The sequence below is a fragment of the Dromiciops gliroides genome, chromosome 2, assembly GCF_019393635.1.
Source record: "Dromiciops gliroides isolate mDroGli1 chromosome 2, mDroGli1.pri, whole genome shotgun sequence".
In the NCBI taxonomy this organism is placed as follows: domain Eukaryota; kingdom Metazoa; phylum Chordata; class Mammalia; order Microbiotheria; family Microbiotheriidae; genus Dromiciops; species Dromiciops gliroides.
In genome coordinates, this window is record NC_057862.1 from 435,252,231 (window position 1) to 435,273,629 (window position 21,399).

General features: G+C 40.8%; 1 protein-coding gene across 1 annotated transcript in view; it reads left to right on the plus strand.

Moving 5' to 3' along the window:
* The window catches only part of EXD3 (exonuclease 3'-5' domain containing 3), a 422,505-nt gene that overhangs the window by 189,814 nt on the left and 211,292 nt on the right, over positions 1-21,399 (plus strand). Inside the window, exons 10-11 of the mRNA XM_043985843.1 lie at positions 558-631; positions 3,235-3,273. Of these exons, the coding sequence (XP_043841778.1) occupies positions 558-631; positions 3,235-3,273 (113 nt within the window). The remainder of the gene's footprint in view (positions 1-557; positions 632-3,234; positions 3,274-21,399) is intronic.

Genomic DNA, 21,399 nt, shown 5'->3' on the forward strand with positions numbered 1-21,399 from the left:
AGGAGATGGTGTTTCCCTCTTTCTTTACCAGGACTAATGGAGGGAGTGCAATGGAATGTCATTTCCTTCCTAATGGGAGGTTTAAAGTATGGATCTCCAATTTGGGCAGAAGCTCCTAGCCCTCAGCTTAGAGCAACCACAGCATAAACGAGGGCTGCTACTACCAGGATGGGGAAGAGAATGGGCTGTTGGTATGTTATAGAGGGACGCACAGAATTTGTTAAAACATTGGGGGAGGGGGCAGCTAGGTGGCGCAGTGGATGAAGCATTGGCCCTGGAGTCAGGAGTACCTGAGTTCAAATCTGGCCTCAGACACTTGACACTTATTAGCTGTGTAACCCTGGGCAAGTCACTTAACCCCCATTGTCCTGCAAAAACAAAAACAAAAACACTGGGGGAGAAATATGCACAAGATGATTCTGTCACTTTGTGACAATGTGATTTCCCATTCCCTACCACCAACTCCCAGGGTAAGAAAGAAAGCAAAAGCAACACAAAAGAAGACCACTAATGACTGAAGTCACACAGCTAAGCTATTTTCTTTCCCTTTGTTTCAGCACTCTGCCCAAATGTCATGAACCAACGACACCTTGGAACTCTCAGGTACCTCTTCTACAAGAGGTTTGTCGAGGTATGCCTGCATAGCACACGCAAGATATTTATTGCTAAGAAGGTTTGTCTATGTCAAAAAGAAGGACCTCTACTTCTGTACTTCTAAGGAAATACAACGCAGTTCGATTTAAAATGTTTCTGACCATTGGACATAGAGTGCCTGATATATAGTAGGCACTTAATGAATGCTTGCTGACTGATTGATAAGTCATCAAGAACATGGAAGAGAAATACAGTTTGCAGTTTGCCTGTAATCTCTATCAGTGACTTTAGTCAGTCCATCATAAGCATTTAATACTCTGCTAAATTGTCCTTGGAATCCTGTGAAATCCTTCCCTCTGATGTACATCAGATTGCATCATCTGCACTGTAACCTGCTATTTGGGATAGCACTTTCCACTTGGATTCAAGGGTGCAGATTTTCAAAGACGGTGTTCTGTTCTGCTTCCCACAGCACAGCCATATCTGGACTTCCACTCCCTTCCGATTGAACAAAAGGTTGAACACTTGCATAGGTGAAATGAATAAAAATGTCCATGACTGTGTCTCATGTCACTTTAGAGAGCAAATGCCTAGAGTCCAGGGGCCATTCTCCCTGTCCATTCTCATAGACTCAGAGTTCCTGGCTCTGCTCCTAGCTGTGTGACTTCAGGCAAATCATTTCACTTCTTAGGGCTTCAGCATCCTTTCGGTAAAACCAAGCAATTGGACCAGATAAGCCACCTTTATCAGTCCATGAGTTGAGCAATGGCCTTGGTTCCTGCTTTCTTGGCATGGATAAGCTAATGATGATAATACGTATGCACATGAATGGAAGCCAAATGAGCCAAGGGATATGTGCAGGTGGCGTGTGTGTGTGCCCTCTCCCCTGCCCCAGCAGGTCTCACAGGAGCTCACGTCAGGGCGACCTCTGAATAGGGGGAAGATAAGACAACCCAGGTCCTAATAATTGGTCCACATTCTGGGTAAAGAGAAGGGCACCAAGGAAAGCTGACAGCACTTTTCACAGAGTCATTGCCAACAAGCCAATTTGAAGGTGTTGTAAAGCTAACAATCCTATTGAAAAGGTTCTCCAAGCCATTGTCCATTGCCTGTGAGGGACATTATATTCCTGGGGAAAGTATATAGTTTTCTAATAACCCTGTGCTCCCTGTGGGTAGCTCAGAATCCTTTCCAGGACAAGGGTGGAGGAAGGCAATGTGGTGCAGTAGAATGAGCATTGGTTCTGAAGTAAGAGAACCTGGGTTCAAATCCTACCCCAGATACTAATGTGACCTTGGCAAGTCACTTAACCTCCATGAGCTTCAGATTCCTCAACTATAAATTGTGGGGGGTTGGGACTGTACGGTCTCCTTAAGGTCCCTTTTTCAGCTCCATGTCTATGATCTTGTGGTCTCTTCTGATGGTTTTTGACTGGAAACCAATCTGAATCCTCTGGCCGTTGGGATCATTTACATGTGTTAGAGGGTGAGTGACTTTTTAATTAGAGGACTAGAAATCTCCCCAGGGAGTCTCCATTCATCTCACAGCTTCTCCTGTACAATAGAAGTGTGCATGTAGTATAAAAAAGTAATTGTGTTTTTCCCATGATGAATGTGGGTAAAGACAAAGAAAAAACAGATTGAATTCCTTCACGTTTACCAAATTTTTAAAAAATTCGAGAAGTAAACAATTTAATGACTTTTGCTTCTCCTTGTTATGTGCTAAGAACATGCTATTTGGCTTTAATGCAGCATTAATCTCCTTAGTGAGTGTCTGTCATCTCACATAACAGGTAGGTTTGGATTCGAGTCACATGAAAATATTGACTCACCAAAAGGCAATAGACCCACTTTATATAGTGGAGTAGTGATTTTGTGCATGTGTGTGTGTGCATGTGTAACTGCATCACAACCAATACTCTTTATGGTAAAAAAAAAAAAAAAAGTAAAAAATAAATGTTAGATGAAATCCTAGAAAAATCAGAACCATTTTACTCATCTTTAAGCTTATTCGCTGTGTTATCCAAATCACAACCCAGGGTGCATTTGCACAATTATGCGAAAAGGCCACAATGAAGGCCACAGAATGCCTATGAGAAAACAACTGGCTAGTGAGCTGGAGGGGGACCTCACAGATCATCTGATTAAACCACCTCATTTTATGGTTAATGAAACTGAGGCCCCAGTCCAGGTTCACACAATTAAAAATAGAAAACCTAGAATTTGAACTCAGGTCCTCTGTACCTACATCCAGAGCTCTTTCCAATGTATTATGCGCACACCTGAGTTAAGGTTTCATTTGGAATTTGTCTTCTTCCTACCAGAATAACCAGACATCAGCCAATAATCAGAGCAGCCTTGGTGAGATGGAAAGATCTGTTTGGGAAGCTGGAGTTCCTATGTTCCACTCTTCTAAAGGAAAAATAAATTTCACTGGGTATATTTTGAATTAGATATGTTGTCCTTATGGCTAGAATTTGAGTGTTGACAATAGAAAATGAGTCAGGTAATTTATTTCAAGTCAATTACTATAAATCTTATGATCTTGTGGAAGAACTGTCTTCCCCTTTATGTCTAATGCCTTTACACCAGAGGGTTTATTTAAGAAAATAGTTATATTTCTGTTTTAATTGCTTTTCAGAAAAGCATGACCCAGGAGAATTGGGAAGATCACATTCAGGTGAGTTTAATGTATTCTCTGTCTCTAAGTAATTAACTCACTCTAAACATGTATGAACACTAAGCTTGAAGCCTAGGAGTAAACTCTCTTTGACTTGTTAAGTTAAGCAGTGGAGGCCATAAAAGAAAAAGATTTGGGGGATTCTGAAGTGCATAATGTACAGTAAAGGAACCTTGCCAGCTTCCTAGAAGCCTGGCCACTTTGGCCAAGGTAGATATGTGGTCCCTTCTCGATTTGTAGGCATATTCAGATAGATAGAAGTAAGCATTATGATGTATATTTATTACTGTGAAGATACATAAGGCAAGAGGAGACTAAAAACCTACTTAGAGATGTAAAAATATAAATTATAAGATGAGAGGCAGATTTTTATGCACATCTATCATAAGGCACAAATCGGTCCCTTTTAGATTTGTCCTGGTCCATCTTGAATATTAGCAGAAAGCCTACATGGAGGAGAAAGCTTGAATCAGGGGCTGAACAAGCACGAGGTTCATTTTTTAACTTTGGTTGAATTCCCAAAGCTGACAAAACGCGTTATTGCTGTTTAACTCATTGAAATTTTTTGTTACTAACTGAAATGGTTTTTACAAGCCATAAATAAAAGCCTATAGTCATACTTCTCTCTGCATAACCATCATAAAACTCTTCTCTGCAGGTCCAGACTCTGCCTCTGGACACATAAATCATTTGCTTTATGTAGGGTCTTGACATATCCTCAACTCACAACCTACAGGTTCGTTCTCTCTCTATCTCTCTCTCTCTCTCTCTCTCTCTCTCTCTCTCTCTCTCTCTCACACACACACACACACACAACACACACACACACACACCCACACACACACACACACACTCACACACTCTTCAAAATTTTGTTAGGATAACATTGCTTTGAAATGAGGCTGCTAAGGCCTACTGCAGCCATATCTGTAGGTGCATTGGACTTGTGCAAACTCATGCTTAGTTCTGGCTCCATTACCAAGAAAGGCCTGTAACTTCATGCTAAATGATCAGGTTGAGGGTAGCTACTAAATTAGAGCAATACCTCCTTTCAAGCCGTGGGTTTGTACATGAGGTGCAGGTGTTACTAGATGAATGTAGAGGTAATATTCTAAGTTCCTTATAAATCACATTCCACAACAACCCAAATGAAAGGTAAATGAAATAAAGAGTTCTCTGTATGTTGCACAAGGAGGCTGCAAAAGTAAATTCATCTTCACAAAAAACCACTGGACCATGTATTCCATTTGGAGTGACTGCAGAAAGACAATTGACAAATCTTGTGATGTAATGTGTGTACCTTATGGCGATTTTCTAATCAGCACAAGGTCCCTATTAAATCCTACAAGGAATTTCCTCTCTCATATGTTCTAGCCCCGACTTTGACAGGGAAGTGGTTCCTCTGGCCTTACACAAAGGAAATAATACCTTCTAAAACTTCTGAGATCAGAAATAAATCATTACATAGGCAGGGGTGTTTCTCTTTCCATGGGTAGGCTGTGTAGACAAAGCAAAAGGTAAAGTAAGCAATGATCTCTGCTCCTTTATAAAATCACACTGACTGATTGGTTTGCCTGTGAAGCTTAATATGGCCTCAAATTTACCACTAACTATGGGTTTCCCCCTAGGGCTCAGGCCCAGGCCCTCTTCTCCGCATCCTCTCTGATGGTAAACTCGTCAGCTCCCATGGGTTCCATGATCATCTTTGTGTAGATTATTCTCCTAACTATATATCTATCCTAATCTCTTTTCTCACCTGAGGTCCAATCTTGAGTCACCAGCAGCCTCTTGGACATTTTGAATTGCATATCCTCTGGGCATCTTCAAAGTCAACATGACCAAAACTCATTCTCTTTTCCTCAAAATCCTTCCCTCTTCTAACTTCTCTGTTACTATCAAGGGGCCCCACCAATCCTTCCAGGTCCCCAGCCCCCACCTCAATATCATCCTTGACTCCTAAATGGCAATCACTCCACATATATAGTCTGATGTCAAGGCTTGGCATTTCTACCTTTTATAATATTTATATGGATACATCTCATTCTATCCACTCATACTGCATCTACCATGGGTGCAAGCCGTCATTAACCTCACATTTGAATTATTAATAGGAAGCAATAGCCTTCTGGTTGGTTTACCAGAGTTGGGTTTCTTTTTTTCTTGATTAATTATTTTGGGGGGGGAGTAATAAACATTTTTATTTATAGTTTTGAGTTCCAATTTTTATCCTCCTTCCTTCCTCCCTGCCCTCTCTCCACTCTCTAAGGCAGTAAGCAACCAGATATGGATTAGACATGTACAATTATGTAAAACATTACCATGCTAGTCATTTTGTACAAGATATTTGAATAAAAGAAAAAAAAAATGAAAGAAAGTTAAAATAGCTGCTCAGTCTGTTGTTCCATCAGTTATCAGTTTTTTCTTTGGAAGTGGATAGTATATTTTATCAATAGTCCTTTGGGAGTTGTCTTGGATCATTATATTGTTGCTATAGTAAAGTCTTTCCACAGTTCTTTATCAGACAATATTGCTGTCTCTGTGCACAATGTTCTCTTGGTTCTGCTTTTTTCACTATACATCCAGTTCTCACAAGTCTTTCCGAGGCCTTTCTGAAATCATCCTGTTTGTCATTTCTTATAATACAGTAATATTCCATCACCATCATATTCCACAGCTTGTGTAGCCATTCCCCAATCGATGGACGTTCCTTTGATTTTCCAATTCTTAGCCACCACAAAAAGAGCTGCTAGAAATATTTTTTGTACAAATAGAACTTTTTCTCTTTAGGGGTTGGTTTACCAGAGTTGCACAGACATGGTTCTCATCTCTCTCCATTTTCAGTTCATATTCTACTCAGCTACAAAAGTTATTTTCCTAAAGCCTAGGTCTGATCCTGCCACTCCACTTCCCTGCTCAGTAAACCTCAGTGATTCCGTACAATCGAGGATCAAATAGAAATTTCTCTCTTTGGCATTTGAAGTCCTTCAGAACCTGGACCATTCCTACCCTTTCCCAGTCTTCTCACATCTTACTTTCCTCCATACACACTACAATTAACTTCACTGCCCTTCTGTCTGGGGGTCAAGCCAGCACTTCACCCTCTTGACTGTGTCTTTCCATTGGCTACACTCCACGCCTAGAAAGCTATTTCCCTTCATTTCCACCTCCTGGCTTCACTGGGCTCCTTCAAGACTTATATTCATTCCTTCTTGTTAAGAGGCCATTCCCGGTCCTCCCACCTTCAGTCTTTTGCTAGTGTTTTCCCCTCTGATACTACCTTCCATTCTTGTTCTCATTCTCTCTCTCTCTCTCTCTCTCTCTCTCTCTCTCTCTCTCTCTCTCTCTCTCAAAACACACAGATATCTATATTTATAATCTTGTATGTACACAGTTGTTTACATGTTGTCTTCCCCATTAGGATGTGAGCTACTTGAGGGCAGAGGCTATGTTTTGGCCTATCTTTGTATATCACAGTGCTTGTCACATAGCAAGCACTTAATAAATGCTTGTTGGCTTACTGACCAACTGTCATACAGGTCTAGAGAATTATATGAGAGGAAAAACAGTCTCTTCACTGGATGTAGAAATCTTATACTATATCCCTTAGCATGTTTGGGGATTAGAAAAAAAATTAAATGTATATAACACTAAAACTAAATTTGAACATAAACTAGCCTCTGATTCTAAAAGCAATTGGAAAGTCACAATTATGAATTTCATTTATACATATATGATAGCTCAACAGAAGTACTGGTTAATAAATGCTTCTGGGTTCATAGAAAGTTGAAAATTTGGCTTTTACCCCATGAAGGCCTTAATAAGAGACAATGTCAGAAACTCACCGGGCTGAACAAAGGCCTGGGTTTTGTTCCTTGAGTCTCCCAGTGATTAATAAATTATTAAGTGTAATAAGGCACAGCCTACTGGGTAACATCTACATGGTGTCATCTGAATTAGCAAGACTAATGTAATGGTGTCAACAAAAGTCATCTGTGGGATCTCCAAAGCAGAGTAATTGTGATCCCAGTCATAATATACTGGCAGCTCTTACTTGGTTTTTATCTGTAGATGCAGAAAGGCATGCACTAACATTGATCCCAAAGAAGGAACTTGTGAAACATCTCTGAAGATCCCTGTCTTCCCCAGGATACCTAATGATGCCCCCTGGCCTTGCCTTCTCTGATCTAGAGTAGTGATTAGATATTGAGTTTTCCAGCTCTTCCTCTGAAAGCAAAGACAGAGAAGATGACAATGACTGTGGCAGACAAACAAGGTTTAGAAAAGATCTTGTTTCTTCTCTGGCACTGTGGTGTTAGGACTGCAATGTGGGAGGAGCAGTCAGCCCTTATTCCCCTAAATGCCTTACAGTACCATTAGGGAAATGATTGAGGAAATGTCTGACAACTTGGGGGAAAAAACACAGAAATGAACAAGCTTCTCCTTGCGAAATTAAATCTGACCTTCTCAGCCTGGCATTCAGGGTCTCTTGTGATATTACTTGAATTTACTATTCCATTCTCTTCCTCACACTGCTAGAGGCACAGAGGTAGTCAAGAGGAGGGCACAGCACTCTTTACCACCTCTTTGCCTTTGTAACCTTCCCTCTTCTTGGAATACCCTCCCCTCATTCCATTCTTTTAAAATCTCGTAAATGTCAAGGGGCATCAAGTTGTTGTGAAGAAATCCAAAAGACCTGAGATTGAATTCTGGCGGCCCTTCTTTGACGTACCTATGTGACCTTGTAAAAACACAGCCTTTCAGGATCTCAATGTTTTCCTTATCTGTCAGTTTGAGGGGTTGGCCCAGAGGGTCTTGAAGTTTCTTTTCAGCTCTTAGTGCTGTGACCATCCACAAACTTTGGTCCTATTTTAAAATAACTTTTAAAATAACTGTTAGCAGGGCCTTGGACATCTTTTGTTATGCAGAGATTTTTTTTGTTGCTACAGTGTTGGCTGAGACAAGAATCAGAGCCCACACTCAATGTCTCCTTCCTGCTTGGGGAAATGAGGCATGTGTGACCTGCAGGCTTTGCTCCTTGGAACAGAAGGACAACCCAGCAATTTTGCTTGCAAAGCTGTCTTTGCTACTCTTAATGCTTCCACATTCCAGTCTAGTAACAAAGAAAAAACCCAAACATTTGACCATTATCTTAACTGACTCTCTTCAGGTGCTTTTGGAATATAGCCATCTCTGCGTTGTACCCCAGCAGCTGTGGAACAGCTGTATAGGAACCCTGCCCAACTATTTAAGACTCAAAGTGAAGAAAAACAGCGCATCCAATTGAGACTTCGAGGGGAATCTCTGGCCGAATGCAATCCCTTTACTTGGAGTTTTGCCAGGATGCTCTCCATTTCAGTTCCATATGTAGAATAGGGAGCTTTGCTGTTTGTGATTACATGGGAGTCATGAAGTTGTTCAATATTACTTAAGAGTGCGTTGGGACTTGGACCAAAGGTGCATCCTAAACACCTGTTCCCGTTTTCTGTGCAAATGGTAACATATTTGTCCTGCCCAGTTCACATGGGAATTCCATTTCGGAGCATGAACTAGCCCCTGACCTCCTATGGCTCAGGCCCTTATTTCTCCTGACTAGACCAGCCCCATCACTCAGGCTGCTGACCTCTCATGCCCCAGCAGATCCTTGCTGTAGTGGTGAAGGCCTCCTGCAAAAGCCAGCTGCTAACCCAGCTCAGCACTGGGGAGCCTCAGAGCCTCTCCTCTGTCTTCTCTATTGTCAGTCAGAAGCTTTATGGATTTGTTTGCTTTTCTACTTGAAATGATTTTACCATGAAAATCAAATGATTTTAGTACATGAGCCCTGTTCTCAGCAGAGGGCTCCAGGGGCAGATGCCAGCAATTTGTAGGAAACATATAACCATATTCCCACAAAACCTTTAGTTCAGTTGCAAGTAAATTGTGCCAGATGTGAACCTCAGATGTGAAAATATGTCATTTGTTGGCATCATAGAATCATCAGAAGGGGATTTTGAGGGTCATTTTTACTCTTTTTAGGGAGTAACAGAGCTAGATCATCCCATGCTGGCAAGAGTGGAGGCATACTTGCTAGATGTTGGGAGGTTAGGGATCTCAAGTTCAAACCTCACTGCTTCCTTTGGTGACATACAGTCGTGGATCTAAAAACTCTCAGTTTTGAATTTCTCCTCTATACCTAAACATCATTCCTCATATTTATAATTTTACATGTTTCTCTTTCTTTAGAGGTAGATCAGCAAATAGACAAAATATCTTAACTTTCTTCTTCACATACCTCTTTGCAAGCCTTCAGTGATGAGCTTGTCAACCCATTTTAGCTTATTTGTCCTCATGGGGGGTTTATGAGCTAATGAAGAAAATGTTGTCCATGCTGTTCACCAGAGACTTTGATAGGTGAGTCTTTGCTTTATCCCCAGATCCTCCCCATCAGAAATTTGGACTCCACCCTGGGAACCACACTGGGCTCTTGCCCAGAATTAAGCCTCCACCTCACTTCCAGGCCACCTGCTCTAGACCCTTCCCTAGCTTTCCAGCTCTCATTTATGTGTTGTCTTCCTTAATTAGAATGTAAACTTCTTGAAGGCAGAGACTGTCTTGCTTGCTTACACTTGTATCCCCAGCATTTAGCATAGTGCCTGGTACACAGTGTTTACTAAATGTATGTGCTCATTTTCTTGCTCGCTTGCTCTCTCTCTCTCTCTCATGTTCTCTCCCTCCCCCTCTCTATCCCTTCTCTCCCTCATTTCTTTTCTCTATCTACTTCACTGTGTGTACTTTTTAGAAGTAGAATTGTTTGTCTAGTATCAACATTGCTCATTTCTCCTTTTTTTCGAAGTAAGTGATGTATATGCTACAAATGATAATTGGAGGTGTCATTTAACTGGCTATAAATCCTCTTAACTGGACTATCATTTCACTCACATTTAAATATTTTGTCTACTATGAGAGAGTTTATTTAGTGCCTAATTGAGATCCAGATACACTCTTTCTTTGGTACTACCCTAGTAACTCTTTCAAAAAAGAAAATGTGGGTGGTTTTATCGTGACTTATTCTCAGTGAACCCATGCTAATCACTAGTGATGGCTACTTTTCTTTCTAAGTACTCATAAACCAGCTCTTTAATACTCTCTTTAAGAATTTTGGTAGGAGGGGCAGCTAGGTGGCGCAGTGGATAAAGCACTGGCCCTGGATTCAGGAGGACCTGAGTTCAAATCCGGCCTCAGATACTTGACACTTACTAGCTGTGTGACCTTGGGCAAGTCACTTCACCCCAATTGCCTCACTAAAAAAAATAATAATAATTATAGGAATATAATTCTAGAATGGTCTAAGTATCACAGAGCTCAGGGAAAGCACACTAAGGAGCTTAAGAGTTTGTAGGCCAGAAAAAACCTGATGAGAGACCAAATCTGTTTGATGCCACAGTGACTTAGGGGGCATAAATGGCCCCTGTCCCATCACCAATACTAATTTGGACTAGTTTTTGGAATCCTTTTTCAGGTGTCTGGCTTGGCTATTATTGCTTCTAAATCATGGCCAGTGTAGAAAGGGCCTCAAATATTTTCAACTAATATGTGCTTAGAAGTGATGTTTTTTGGGGCAGCTAGGTGGCGCAGTGGATAAAGCACTGGCCCTGGATTCAGGAGTACCTGAGTTCAAATTCGACCTCAGACACTTAACACTTACTAGCTGTGTGACCCTGGGCAAGTCACTTAACCCCAATTGCCTCACTTAAAAAAAAAAAAAAGAATTAATTGTAGAAGTGATGTTTTTTACAAAGCAGTTTATACTTCTGTCATAAATCTTTTGTAATCACATCAACAATTCCTGCTCAGCATTCTCTCCTCTCAGCGGTAATCAGGCAATCCAATTCTACAGCAATTATCCTGACTCATTAAATAACCTGTAAATGGATCAGTACCTGTCTGAGAGCTGCTACAAGATACACATTGGCTTCTGTGAGGATTGGGCAAGTACCCAGTATTCACAAAGGAGTGTGGGCTATCTGTAGTGGATACTTTGTCCCCACTGTGCATTTAGGTAAAATTGCTTGACTAGTTTAGTGCCAGAAAGAGAGCCAAATGATTGTTTTAAAAAAAAGTGTGAGTGTCCAGGGTGGGGAGAGATTCTCTTCACTGAGAAGTCATATAAATGGTAAGAAATAGAAAACTAATCTTCACAGTTCTCTCTGAAAGAATGTCTCTCTCTTAGGAATGTTGTAATTATGGATTTAGGAAATCAGGCCAGTTTGCCAGAGTGTGAATTTCAAGATTTAATTCACTCTGCCTCTCAAGCATTGCTTCACCGGAACAGAAAGAAGCCGGAGTTGAAAATGCACCAAGAGGGATTAAAGTAGAGAGAAAATCACTTGCAGGTACTTCCATTCACCAGAGATCCTGCAAACATACTCAGGCTGCTTTGGCTCAGAGCCAGATGAGTTCTCAGAACCTGGAAAACATGGAAAAGTTGTAACCTAAACCCCTCTCGTGTGTTGAAGAGGAGCATCAGCAGGGCCACAGTGCAGTCCTGCCATTCTCCAGGTGCCAAAGATAATTAGAATCTCAAGTCAGTTTAGTGTTAGAAAATGAAAAAAAAATACATAATGGGATTCTGTGGACCATCTCACAATTTCAGATGCATGCAGAGGTTTCAAGTCACTAGTTAAAAAAAAAATTCAAACTAGAGCTATTCAGAATCCAAATGTTTATAGCAAATGAAACTGAAATATACTTAGAGACTTTGTACATATTAAAGGCAGCCTGGAGATATTAATCAAAAACATGGGGGGTATAGATGGTACTGCAGGTCATTTGTATAACTCAGTGCTGAACTCTAGAATCATAGAATCTGAGAGCTGAAAGGAACCACAGAAGTCACTAATCAGACCTCTTCATTTTATAGTTGAGAAAACTAAGGCCCAGAGAAGTAGGTGACTTACCCAAGGTCACACAGCCCAACAGATAAATTTCAGGCAGTTCTTATAAAGTAATATAGTGGACAGGAAAGAGGCCAGTTAGGTTTGGTGTGTGCACATACAAGGTAACACAATTAGTGGGGAAATAAACTAAATTATAGTTTAAGGATGATGGTCTCCAATGTTATGTATTTAAAACTAGAAGGGACTTTAGGAGCTGCCTAGTCCAACCCTCTCGGTTTAACAAATGGGAAAACAAAAAGCCTAGAATGCCTAAGTGACTCACACAAGCGGTAGGCGATAACAGGTAGTTTTGTAGCTAAATCTTTTGACTCTAGCTCTATGGCTCTTCTCCGTGTACCACACTATCTTTGTTTTGTTTTGTTTGTTTTGTGTTGTGGGGTTTTTTGTGGTGCAATGAAGATTAAGTGACCTTGCCAGGTTCACACAGCTAGTAAGTGTCAAGTGTCTGAGGCTGGATTTGAACTCAGTCCTCCAGAATCCAGAGCTGGCACTTTATCCACTGTGCCATCTAGCTCCCCCCCACACTATCTTTTGATAAGAATTTAAAGCTCTATTGATAAGAATTTCAAAACTCTAAGCAAATTCATTCTTACCAGTCTTTGTTAGGTATAGTCTATCCTGGCTGGGAGATTGTCATTCCTGGATTTAAGCTGTAGTCCAGAAATCCCAGTCTCGTTTTATTGTCTTCTTAACCAGCTGTTCACCTACTTATGTCAGCTGAAACCCAGGAAGATATGAGGATTAGCCCATTGTAGTGTGGCTGCCAACACATATGCATGTGGGTTCCAAAAAGATTGAATGAAACTCCTGGGGTAAAAGATCAGATTTTGAAAGGAAGCCAGTGATGTTAGGGGCGTCTCCCCTAACCTGTGAAGTTGGTTCTAAGAAGGCAGCTCCCCAGTTGTTACAACATGTCCTTTGGTTCACCTGTCAGTAACAGAATTCTGGGTCAGATGGCCCATGGGAGGAACCAGAGATGTGTGCTAACTCTTAACTACCCACGCTGATGGAAGAAAAAGAGGTCTAGATGATTAAAAAGAAGAGAAACAAACATACAAAAGACAATGGATAGTTCAAAATTATCTAACTGGTTTTGGAATATAGCTAGAGATCAGAGAGAAACCCATATGGACACGTATCTCAGAGCCTCTAGATTGTGCTTTTGAACTTTGTCCTCACTCAGTAGGTGGTTTGACTGAAACCAGCCTGAACAGTGGTGCAGAGTGGGCTCCAGGTTGGAAAGGATTATTCCCAGATCTCAGCCTAGCCTTGATGAAGAGTTCTGGAACATTATTTCTTAATAAACTTGGTGATAAGTATTGATGCCTAAACTCCCTTCTCTTTAAAAAAATATTTATCTTGCCAATTAACAAAAAATATTTCTCTCTCCCACATTCCCTCCAATAACCCATCATAAAAAATATGCATAATTCAAATAAAGCTGATTCCTACATTGACCATGTATAAAAATGAATGTTTTGTTTTGCATTTGTAATCCATCTCTCTGGCAGGAAGTGGCTAACATCTTCATCTTCAATCTTCTGGAATCATATTTTATCATTGTACTGATCAGAGTTCTAAAGTATGTCAGAGGTTTTTTTTTCCTTCATAATATTATGTATAAATCATTCTCTTAGTTCTATTCCCTTCACTTTGCATTAATTCATAGACATCTTCCTGGCTTACTCTGAAACTATCCATTTCTCCATTTCTTATGAAGCAATAATAGTCTATTACATTCATATATTGTCATGTATTTAGCCATTTCTCAATAGGTGGACACCCCCTTAATTTCCAGTTTTTTGTTACTATGAAAAGATCTATCAATAGTTTTGTATATATGGATCCTTTTCCTCATTCTTTGATCTCTTTGGGGCATTTGTTTAGTAGTGGTATCACTGGGTCAAAGAGCATTCACAGTTTCATGACTTTTTGCTTTCTTGAATGGCTGGACCAATTCCTAGTTCGACCAACAGTGTATAATTATGTCTGTTTTCTGGAAGATTCCATCAACAATTGATATTTCCTCTTTTGTAAATTTAATAAAAGGTAGAATGAGGTGGAAACCCCAAATTGATTTAATTCCCATCTCTCTAATGATTAATGAATTGGAACATTCTTTCATATAGTTGTTGATAGTTAGATTTCTTCCTTTTAAAACTGTCCCTTCAGTTTTTTACCATTTGTCTATTGAGGAATGGCATTATTCTTATTAACTTTAAACTAGTTCTTTATATGTCTTGGATATAAGGACCTTTATCAGAGAGATTCACTGTAAAGATTTTTCCCATTAACTGTTTACTTTCTAATTTAACTGCATTGGTTTTGTTTGTACATAAACAAATTTATACTTTATATAATCAAAATGTCAGTTTTTTCATCCATTCTTACATCTCCAACTGCCTATTGGACATGTAGAACTAGATGTCTCATTACATCTTTAACTCAACATGTCTAAAACCAAACTCATTATCTTTCCCCCCTAAACATCCCCTAGTGTAAGCCCTTATCACCCCACACTTGACTATTGCAGCAGCCTTTCTGTTGGTATCCCTGACGCAGGTTATTTCCTACTTCAGTTCATCCCTCCATTCCAGCTATAAAAATGGTCTCCCTAAAGACCATGTCACAAAACCATCCATTTAATAAACTTCATTGGTTCCCTGTGACCTTCAGGATCAAATATAAAATCCTCTCTTTAGCTTTCAAGTTCTTCATAACCCGGATCCCTCCTACCTTTCCAGTCTTCTCACACCTTATACATGCCCATGTACTCTACAATCCAGTGATACAGGCCTTCCTGCTGTTCCTTGACAAGAAATTTCACCTCCTAACTCTGGGCATTTTCACTGGTATGTCCCCCACACTCCTATCCCGAGCTGTGAAAGTTAATTTATTCCTTGTACTTCTAATTTGTTTATGATGTCAACTTTTGACTATGTCTCATATCTATTTGGTTATTGCCCATTGGTATCTATCTTGACAATTGGTGTGAAACATTCTAACCTCCTCCTTTTCCTTTCCTCCTTGTCCTTTTATGCTTTTTGCATAATAGGTGCTTAATATTTGCTGAAGTTCATTGATAGAGGGCAAAGGCAAGGTCATTTGTACATAGAGTACAAGGTATATAGTGATGTGACATACTACAGAATACAGCATTAGGAAGGACTTCAGAAAAGGTACCCCTGTTTTCTACAATACTTCTGATAAAAGTCATCCAGCTTTTTCTTAAAGACCTTTCTTGAAGGGAAACCTATTATTTCCCAAGACAGTCTGTTCCATTTTTGGACAGTCCTAATTCTTAGAAAACTTTTCATTCCATTGAGCACAAATCTGCCTTTCTTCAACTTCCACCCATTGCTTCCTAGGCACTCCTTCTACATGGCAGCCTGTTGGAATACAGCCATCAGAGCCCTGTGAAGTCTTCTCTTCTCCTGGCCAAACGTGTAATTCTTTTAACTGATATTTGTATGGTATAGTTTCCAGTGCCCTTAGCACTCAGATCACCTACTTCTGGACATGTCCCGGGTAACCTTCCTAAAATGTGGCCATATAAACATGGCTCTTTTTTGTTTCATGCTTATTTCACTTTTTTTACAAATACATGATCGCATTAATATTGGTACATCCTCTGCCAGTGCAGTTCATAATACATCATTCCCACTCATCTTGTGTGATTCTTGTCCATGTCTTTCCACAGATTCTCCAAAGAGCTCATACTCCAAATCCTGGAGACCTTCCTCTGTTTGGTTTTTCTTTTTTTTAATAGTTTATGGATAGCAAGTCAGCACTCAGACTATCCATTTGTTAACCCTCATTCATGCTTCATTACCAGCCTACTTCATTTTCCAGTTATACATGTTTTGTTGCTATCTCTTATACCTTCTATTATGCCATTAATCATTGTTGGCAACATCTTACAGCTTACCCATCATATGCCCATCATATGTCTTTCTATTGACCATTGCATCACCAGCCAGCTTTGATCATAACATTCTGTTATTGACAACATGTAACAAAGCCAGGAAAATATTGGTCTTTTGGGTTGATTTAAGACAGCAAACAGCCCCAGGTCATTGAAAGCACTAGCATATGAAATAAAGAATGTATATTCAATAAACCTCATTTAGTCATAGACTGGCAGAGAACAGGTTACTAGCCTTCTTGAAATAACCTGGTAAGGAGCAAGAGTAAATCACAAATTAAATGCTCCCATTTCTTTATGGAAGGTAAAGACCATTCAGAATAGCAGTGACATCTGGCATTAGGACTGGCTTTGGACTCTCCTAGGACTGAAGCTGAGATGGGCTTCTGTTTCAGGGGAATGGACCAGAGACCTAGTGGGCCGGTGATTCAGTGCAAAAGAATGTCGCTCTCAACCAGAGAGAAAGAGAACTCGCAGAATAGCCAGCTGCCTCCTGGTGCCAAGGCAGAGGTGGGACAGGAAGGGCAAAGGATATCCTGAAGAATGTGAGGGAGTTTCCATGTATTGTAGTCCATGTGGGAACCCGGGACCCCTGGGAGGAGGGAGCCTGGAAAGGCTCAAGGCTGTTTGGAGGATGGAAAAGACAGCCAAGGGAGGGGGCCAACCCAGGGGATCTTCTCTGAGGTGGTTTAGGTGCCACACATGAATGAGACAAGGAGACAGCAATTATCAAAGTGCCAACAGCACTTTGCCAGGGCTTTAGCATGTGACCAGCACAGAAAGAGACTTGTTTTGCAGTCTGAGAAAAACGTATTATTCAGACAGTTGTATTCCTTGTTAAATAGATGAAAATCAACCATCCTGATTTTTTTTTTTAAATCAGCACCTGGTCAGTGGGCTTCTGATATCAAAAGAGGCTAGAGCATAGATTTCCGAGCTGGGAGGGACCTTGGAGATGATCTTTGCTCTGTCCTCTTGTTTTACAGATAAGAAACAAAAGCACACAAAGGGAATGTGACTTCGCCAAGGTCATCCTCAGGGAGTTAGTGTTAGCACACGACCCCTTGGTCTCTTTACTTATATTCCAGGGATCTTTTCAGGACAACTCAGTGGTACAGTGCAAGAAGTCAGGAAGACCCTGACTCCTAGCCGTGTGACCCTGAAAGTCATTAACCATTGTCAGCGGCTTCAGTTCCCTCAAATTAGGATAATAGTAGCACTGAACTCTTTGTATACTCTGTCTCCTGTCCTCATGCATTTGTACAAGCCTTTCCCCTTTCCAAGAATGCATTTCTTTCTCATCTCTGCTTCAGGCACTGTCTACTCCATGAAGTCTTCCTTAATTCCCCCAACCCCCACCCCCAGTGTTATTATTTTGTCCCTTAATGCCAAATATCTGTGGTTTGGGGGTCATGAGAACTTTCTACCAATGCTGACTCTATCCTATCTATAACTTAGTAGATAGATAAGTCTTAGGTAGTTGCCTGAGGCTCAAAAGTTAAGTGAATTGAGGGGCAGCTAGGTGGCACAGTGGATAGAGCATTGGCCCTGGGGTCAGGAGGACCTGAGTTCAAATTCGGCCTCAGACACTTAACACTTACTAGCTGTGTGACCTTGGGCAAGTCACTTAACCCCAATTGCCTCACCAAAAAAATATAAATGAAAAGTTAAGTGACTTGCCCATGGTCATACAACTATTATGTGTCAGAGTAAGACTTGCTAACTCCATGCTCAGCACTCTGTTCCTATCCTATACTGCCTCTCAGTTTTCTTCATACTATAATTATTTTTGTCTGTATGTGGCACTCTCCTCCCCTCCCTCCCCAGTAAACTATAAGCTTCTTGGATGGCAGGGACCATTTCATTTTTGTATTTGTGTCCTATGCCAGTCTAACATCTTGTGCATAATAGGTGCTTAATAAATGTTTTGAATTGAGCTAAATAGGATGGAGGAATGAATGAACATAGGGGAAGAAGGATATAAATTTTCTGGGCTTAAGGCAGAAAGCTTCTCATCTATCAAGGTTAACTTGATCAGTTGATTCCGTTCTGCCCATTCTTGTATATCACAAAGTTTTGCAAGATTTGGGCATGATATTTAGTCCATTGGAGACCCTTCATATAACTCGATTTGTCTTTTCCCCTCTGCCTCAACCCTTATCTCCATGCACTCTTGTATGGCTTTTTTCTCTCTTCTAAGAAAATTCCTTGGGCCACCAACAGATTTGTTTCCTGATCTGATCCCGAGTGTCTAGCTTGAAGACAACTTCTCACCTTTCCATCACTGCAGGAATCTAAAGAATTCAAGTTGATGGCCCTGGCTACATTCCAAACATTCAAACTCTGTTTGCACTTGTGAGAAGGCAGGGTAGGGCGCCTGATCACAGGATCCTCCAAGATTAATGTCTCCTTCACCAGCAGGGTTTGGCTAGCACTAAGCTACTGTACCTTGGATGTAGAATCTGCATAACTCAGAATGTTTTCAGAAAAATGCTTCCTGTTTTTATGTCTCTTCTTTCACTGATCTAAAGTCACAGCATCCATCATAATGATTAGGATTTGTACCCAGTAATTAGGGAAGAGATGCTGGATGTGGTTTTACTTAAAAATAGCTTATAGAGAGCACATAACTGTTCTTGGTTGACAGGTCAGTGCACCAAAGTCCCAGGCTGACAGTGTCTGTATTACACTCAGTACAACTTTATAGAACAATACTTTGCGGAACATTTTTCACCTTGTATCCTGTACCAAATACTATTCCTTGAGAAATGCCAAAAGCAGTTTTATTGTAAACCCCCTCAGACAACTGCCCTCAACCAGACTGTCCGACTCTAAGCCCATTGTCATCCTGAAGTCAACATACAAAATTACACACAAATTAAAAGCATTTTAGACAGAACTGAAGAAAACAAACCAATGCTGTGAATAGATGAGAGGTTGTTTTAAGTAAGAAGGAACTAAGCCCCATAATGAAATAAGCATAAAAGTTCTGCAATGAAGAGGGTAATGTGAAGTGGATATTTCAGATTCGCAGAAAAGGGTGATAATGGTACCAAAAGAGCTCTTAAACATAAAGATGACAAGAATTATGAAGAAGAGTTTCAGAAATCAGGCAGTAAAGATTGAAAATGTTGGAAACCTTGATTAATGAGGACAAGTTTTTAAAAGTTGATTACCTGGTGAGAGAAGCCTGAGAGAGAAATTCAGTCCAATCTAATTACTTGTATCTCAGTTACCCCCGTCTCACCAGGAAGGACCTCGTCATCTCCCACCAAGAACACAGTTTTGGTCACCATCCTTCGGGACAAGAATGGACCTGAAATCAAGTTTAGGAAAGGGCAGCCACAATGATCCTGTTCTCCTGTTGCTTCCCTCCTCAAGACCCTACCAGGGATTATTGTCCCTTGTATCAGATTCCCCCGTAGGCTGCAAAGCCTTCCCCAAACTACCTTTTTCCCCTTTCTCTCTACCCTTCCCCCACATTCTTCTCACCCTCAGATCTCTGATTTCCCCCTTTGGATTGTCTTCATCCTGCCTGCTACCCTTGTGTTTTCTGGGTGTTCCATCACAACGAGGATCATTGGAAAATTCATTTAAAGCTGGGAGAAGTCTTGGAAATCATTTAGTCCAGGCTCTCCATTTTATAGAGGCAAAAAATAAGGCACAGAAAGAACTCTGATTCTAATCATCCTCTGACATAATATTAAGGTTCTTTCCAGTGCAAAATACTTTTCAGTTTGTTTACAACTCCATGCTTTCCCTCTCCCATCTGTGTGAAATATCATATGTTCTATCCTGAACTGAGCTCTTTCTCTTCTTTTTGTGTGTGTCAATCTATACCCTTTTCCTCCTTAAAAACCTGCTATGGGGGCAGCTAGATGGCGCAGTGGATAGAGCACCGGCCCTGGAGTCAGGAGTACCTGAGTTCAAATCCGGCCTCAGACACTTAACACTTACTAGCTGTGTGACCCTGGGCAAGTCACTTAACCCCAACTGCCTCACTTAAAAAAACAAAAACAAAACCCTGCTTAAAGTATACCTCTTCTTCACATGCCTCCTTGGTTAGCCCCACTCTTTTCTTTTCTTTTCTTTTTCTTTTTTTTTTTGCGGGGCAATGAGGGTCAAGTGACTTGCCCAGGGTCACAAAGCTAGTGTCAAGTGTCTAAGGCTGGATTTGAACTCAGATCCTTCGGAATCCAGGGCCGGTGCTTTATCTACTGCGCCACCTAGCTGCGCCCCGCCCCATTCATTTCTGATCACTTTGCTCCTCAGTTTCCCTTGGCACTGATGGATGCAGAGTTTGCACCAGGGTAGTTTGACCTTGTTTTAGTTGGGCAAGTTTTCAACCTTTTCCATATGTGGCTATCCTGTCTCCATATTCAACTATAAGGAACATTAAGAGGCAGAACCATATTCTAGATTTCCCTATAATACCCATTAAAATTGCAGAGTATCAAAATTTGAAAGATCCTGCATGGATCACTTAATCTAGCCTTCTCATTTCACATATGAGGGAACCAAGACCCAGAAAAGTGTCAGGATTTACCCAAGGTCACACTATGTTCTGTATGGAATAGATTCTTATGTTTTGAGTAACTGACTAAAAAATACAGGATGGATTTTGCTTTTTCCAGCTCCATATAAACAGGTGCCTGTTTACATGACTTCTTCACATGGCATCATTCATTCATATTTTCCCCCTAACCTGTAAAGAAGGAGAAGAAGAAGGAAAAGGAGAAGAAGAAAGATAGCTGAAGAGAAAAATGGGGAGAAAAAGATAGAGAAATGAGAGATGTAGAAAGAGAAATGAAGAGAGAGTTGGGGCAGGGAAAGAGTGGTATCCTTATTCCTTGATAAGAATGGGAATGACTAGGCCGAGGGAAAGCCACAAGCTCTCATGTCCAGTGAAAACCAAGGCAGTGAGAAAGTCAAAGAAAAGAAGACAAAGGAGATCTAGTTTTATGACCCAGTTGGGAGGAGACTGACAAGGCTTTCAGTTCTTTGGTCAAAGAAGGTCAGAGAAGCACATGGGGGCAGCTAGGTGGTGCAGTAGATAAAGCACTGGCCCTGAATTCAGGAGGACCTGAGTTCAGATCTGGCCTTCACACTTAGTAGATGTGTGACCCTGGGGCAAGTCACTTAACCCTCATTGCCCCCCCCCCCGGAAAAAAAAAGAGAGAGAGAGCACATAATGGGTATCAATGGAAACTAACTGAATAATGTCGGTACTGGTCGGTACTGTCCCCATGTACTGTCTAATCCTAGTTT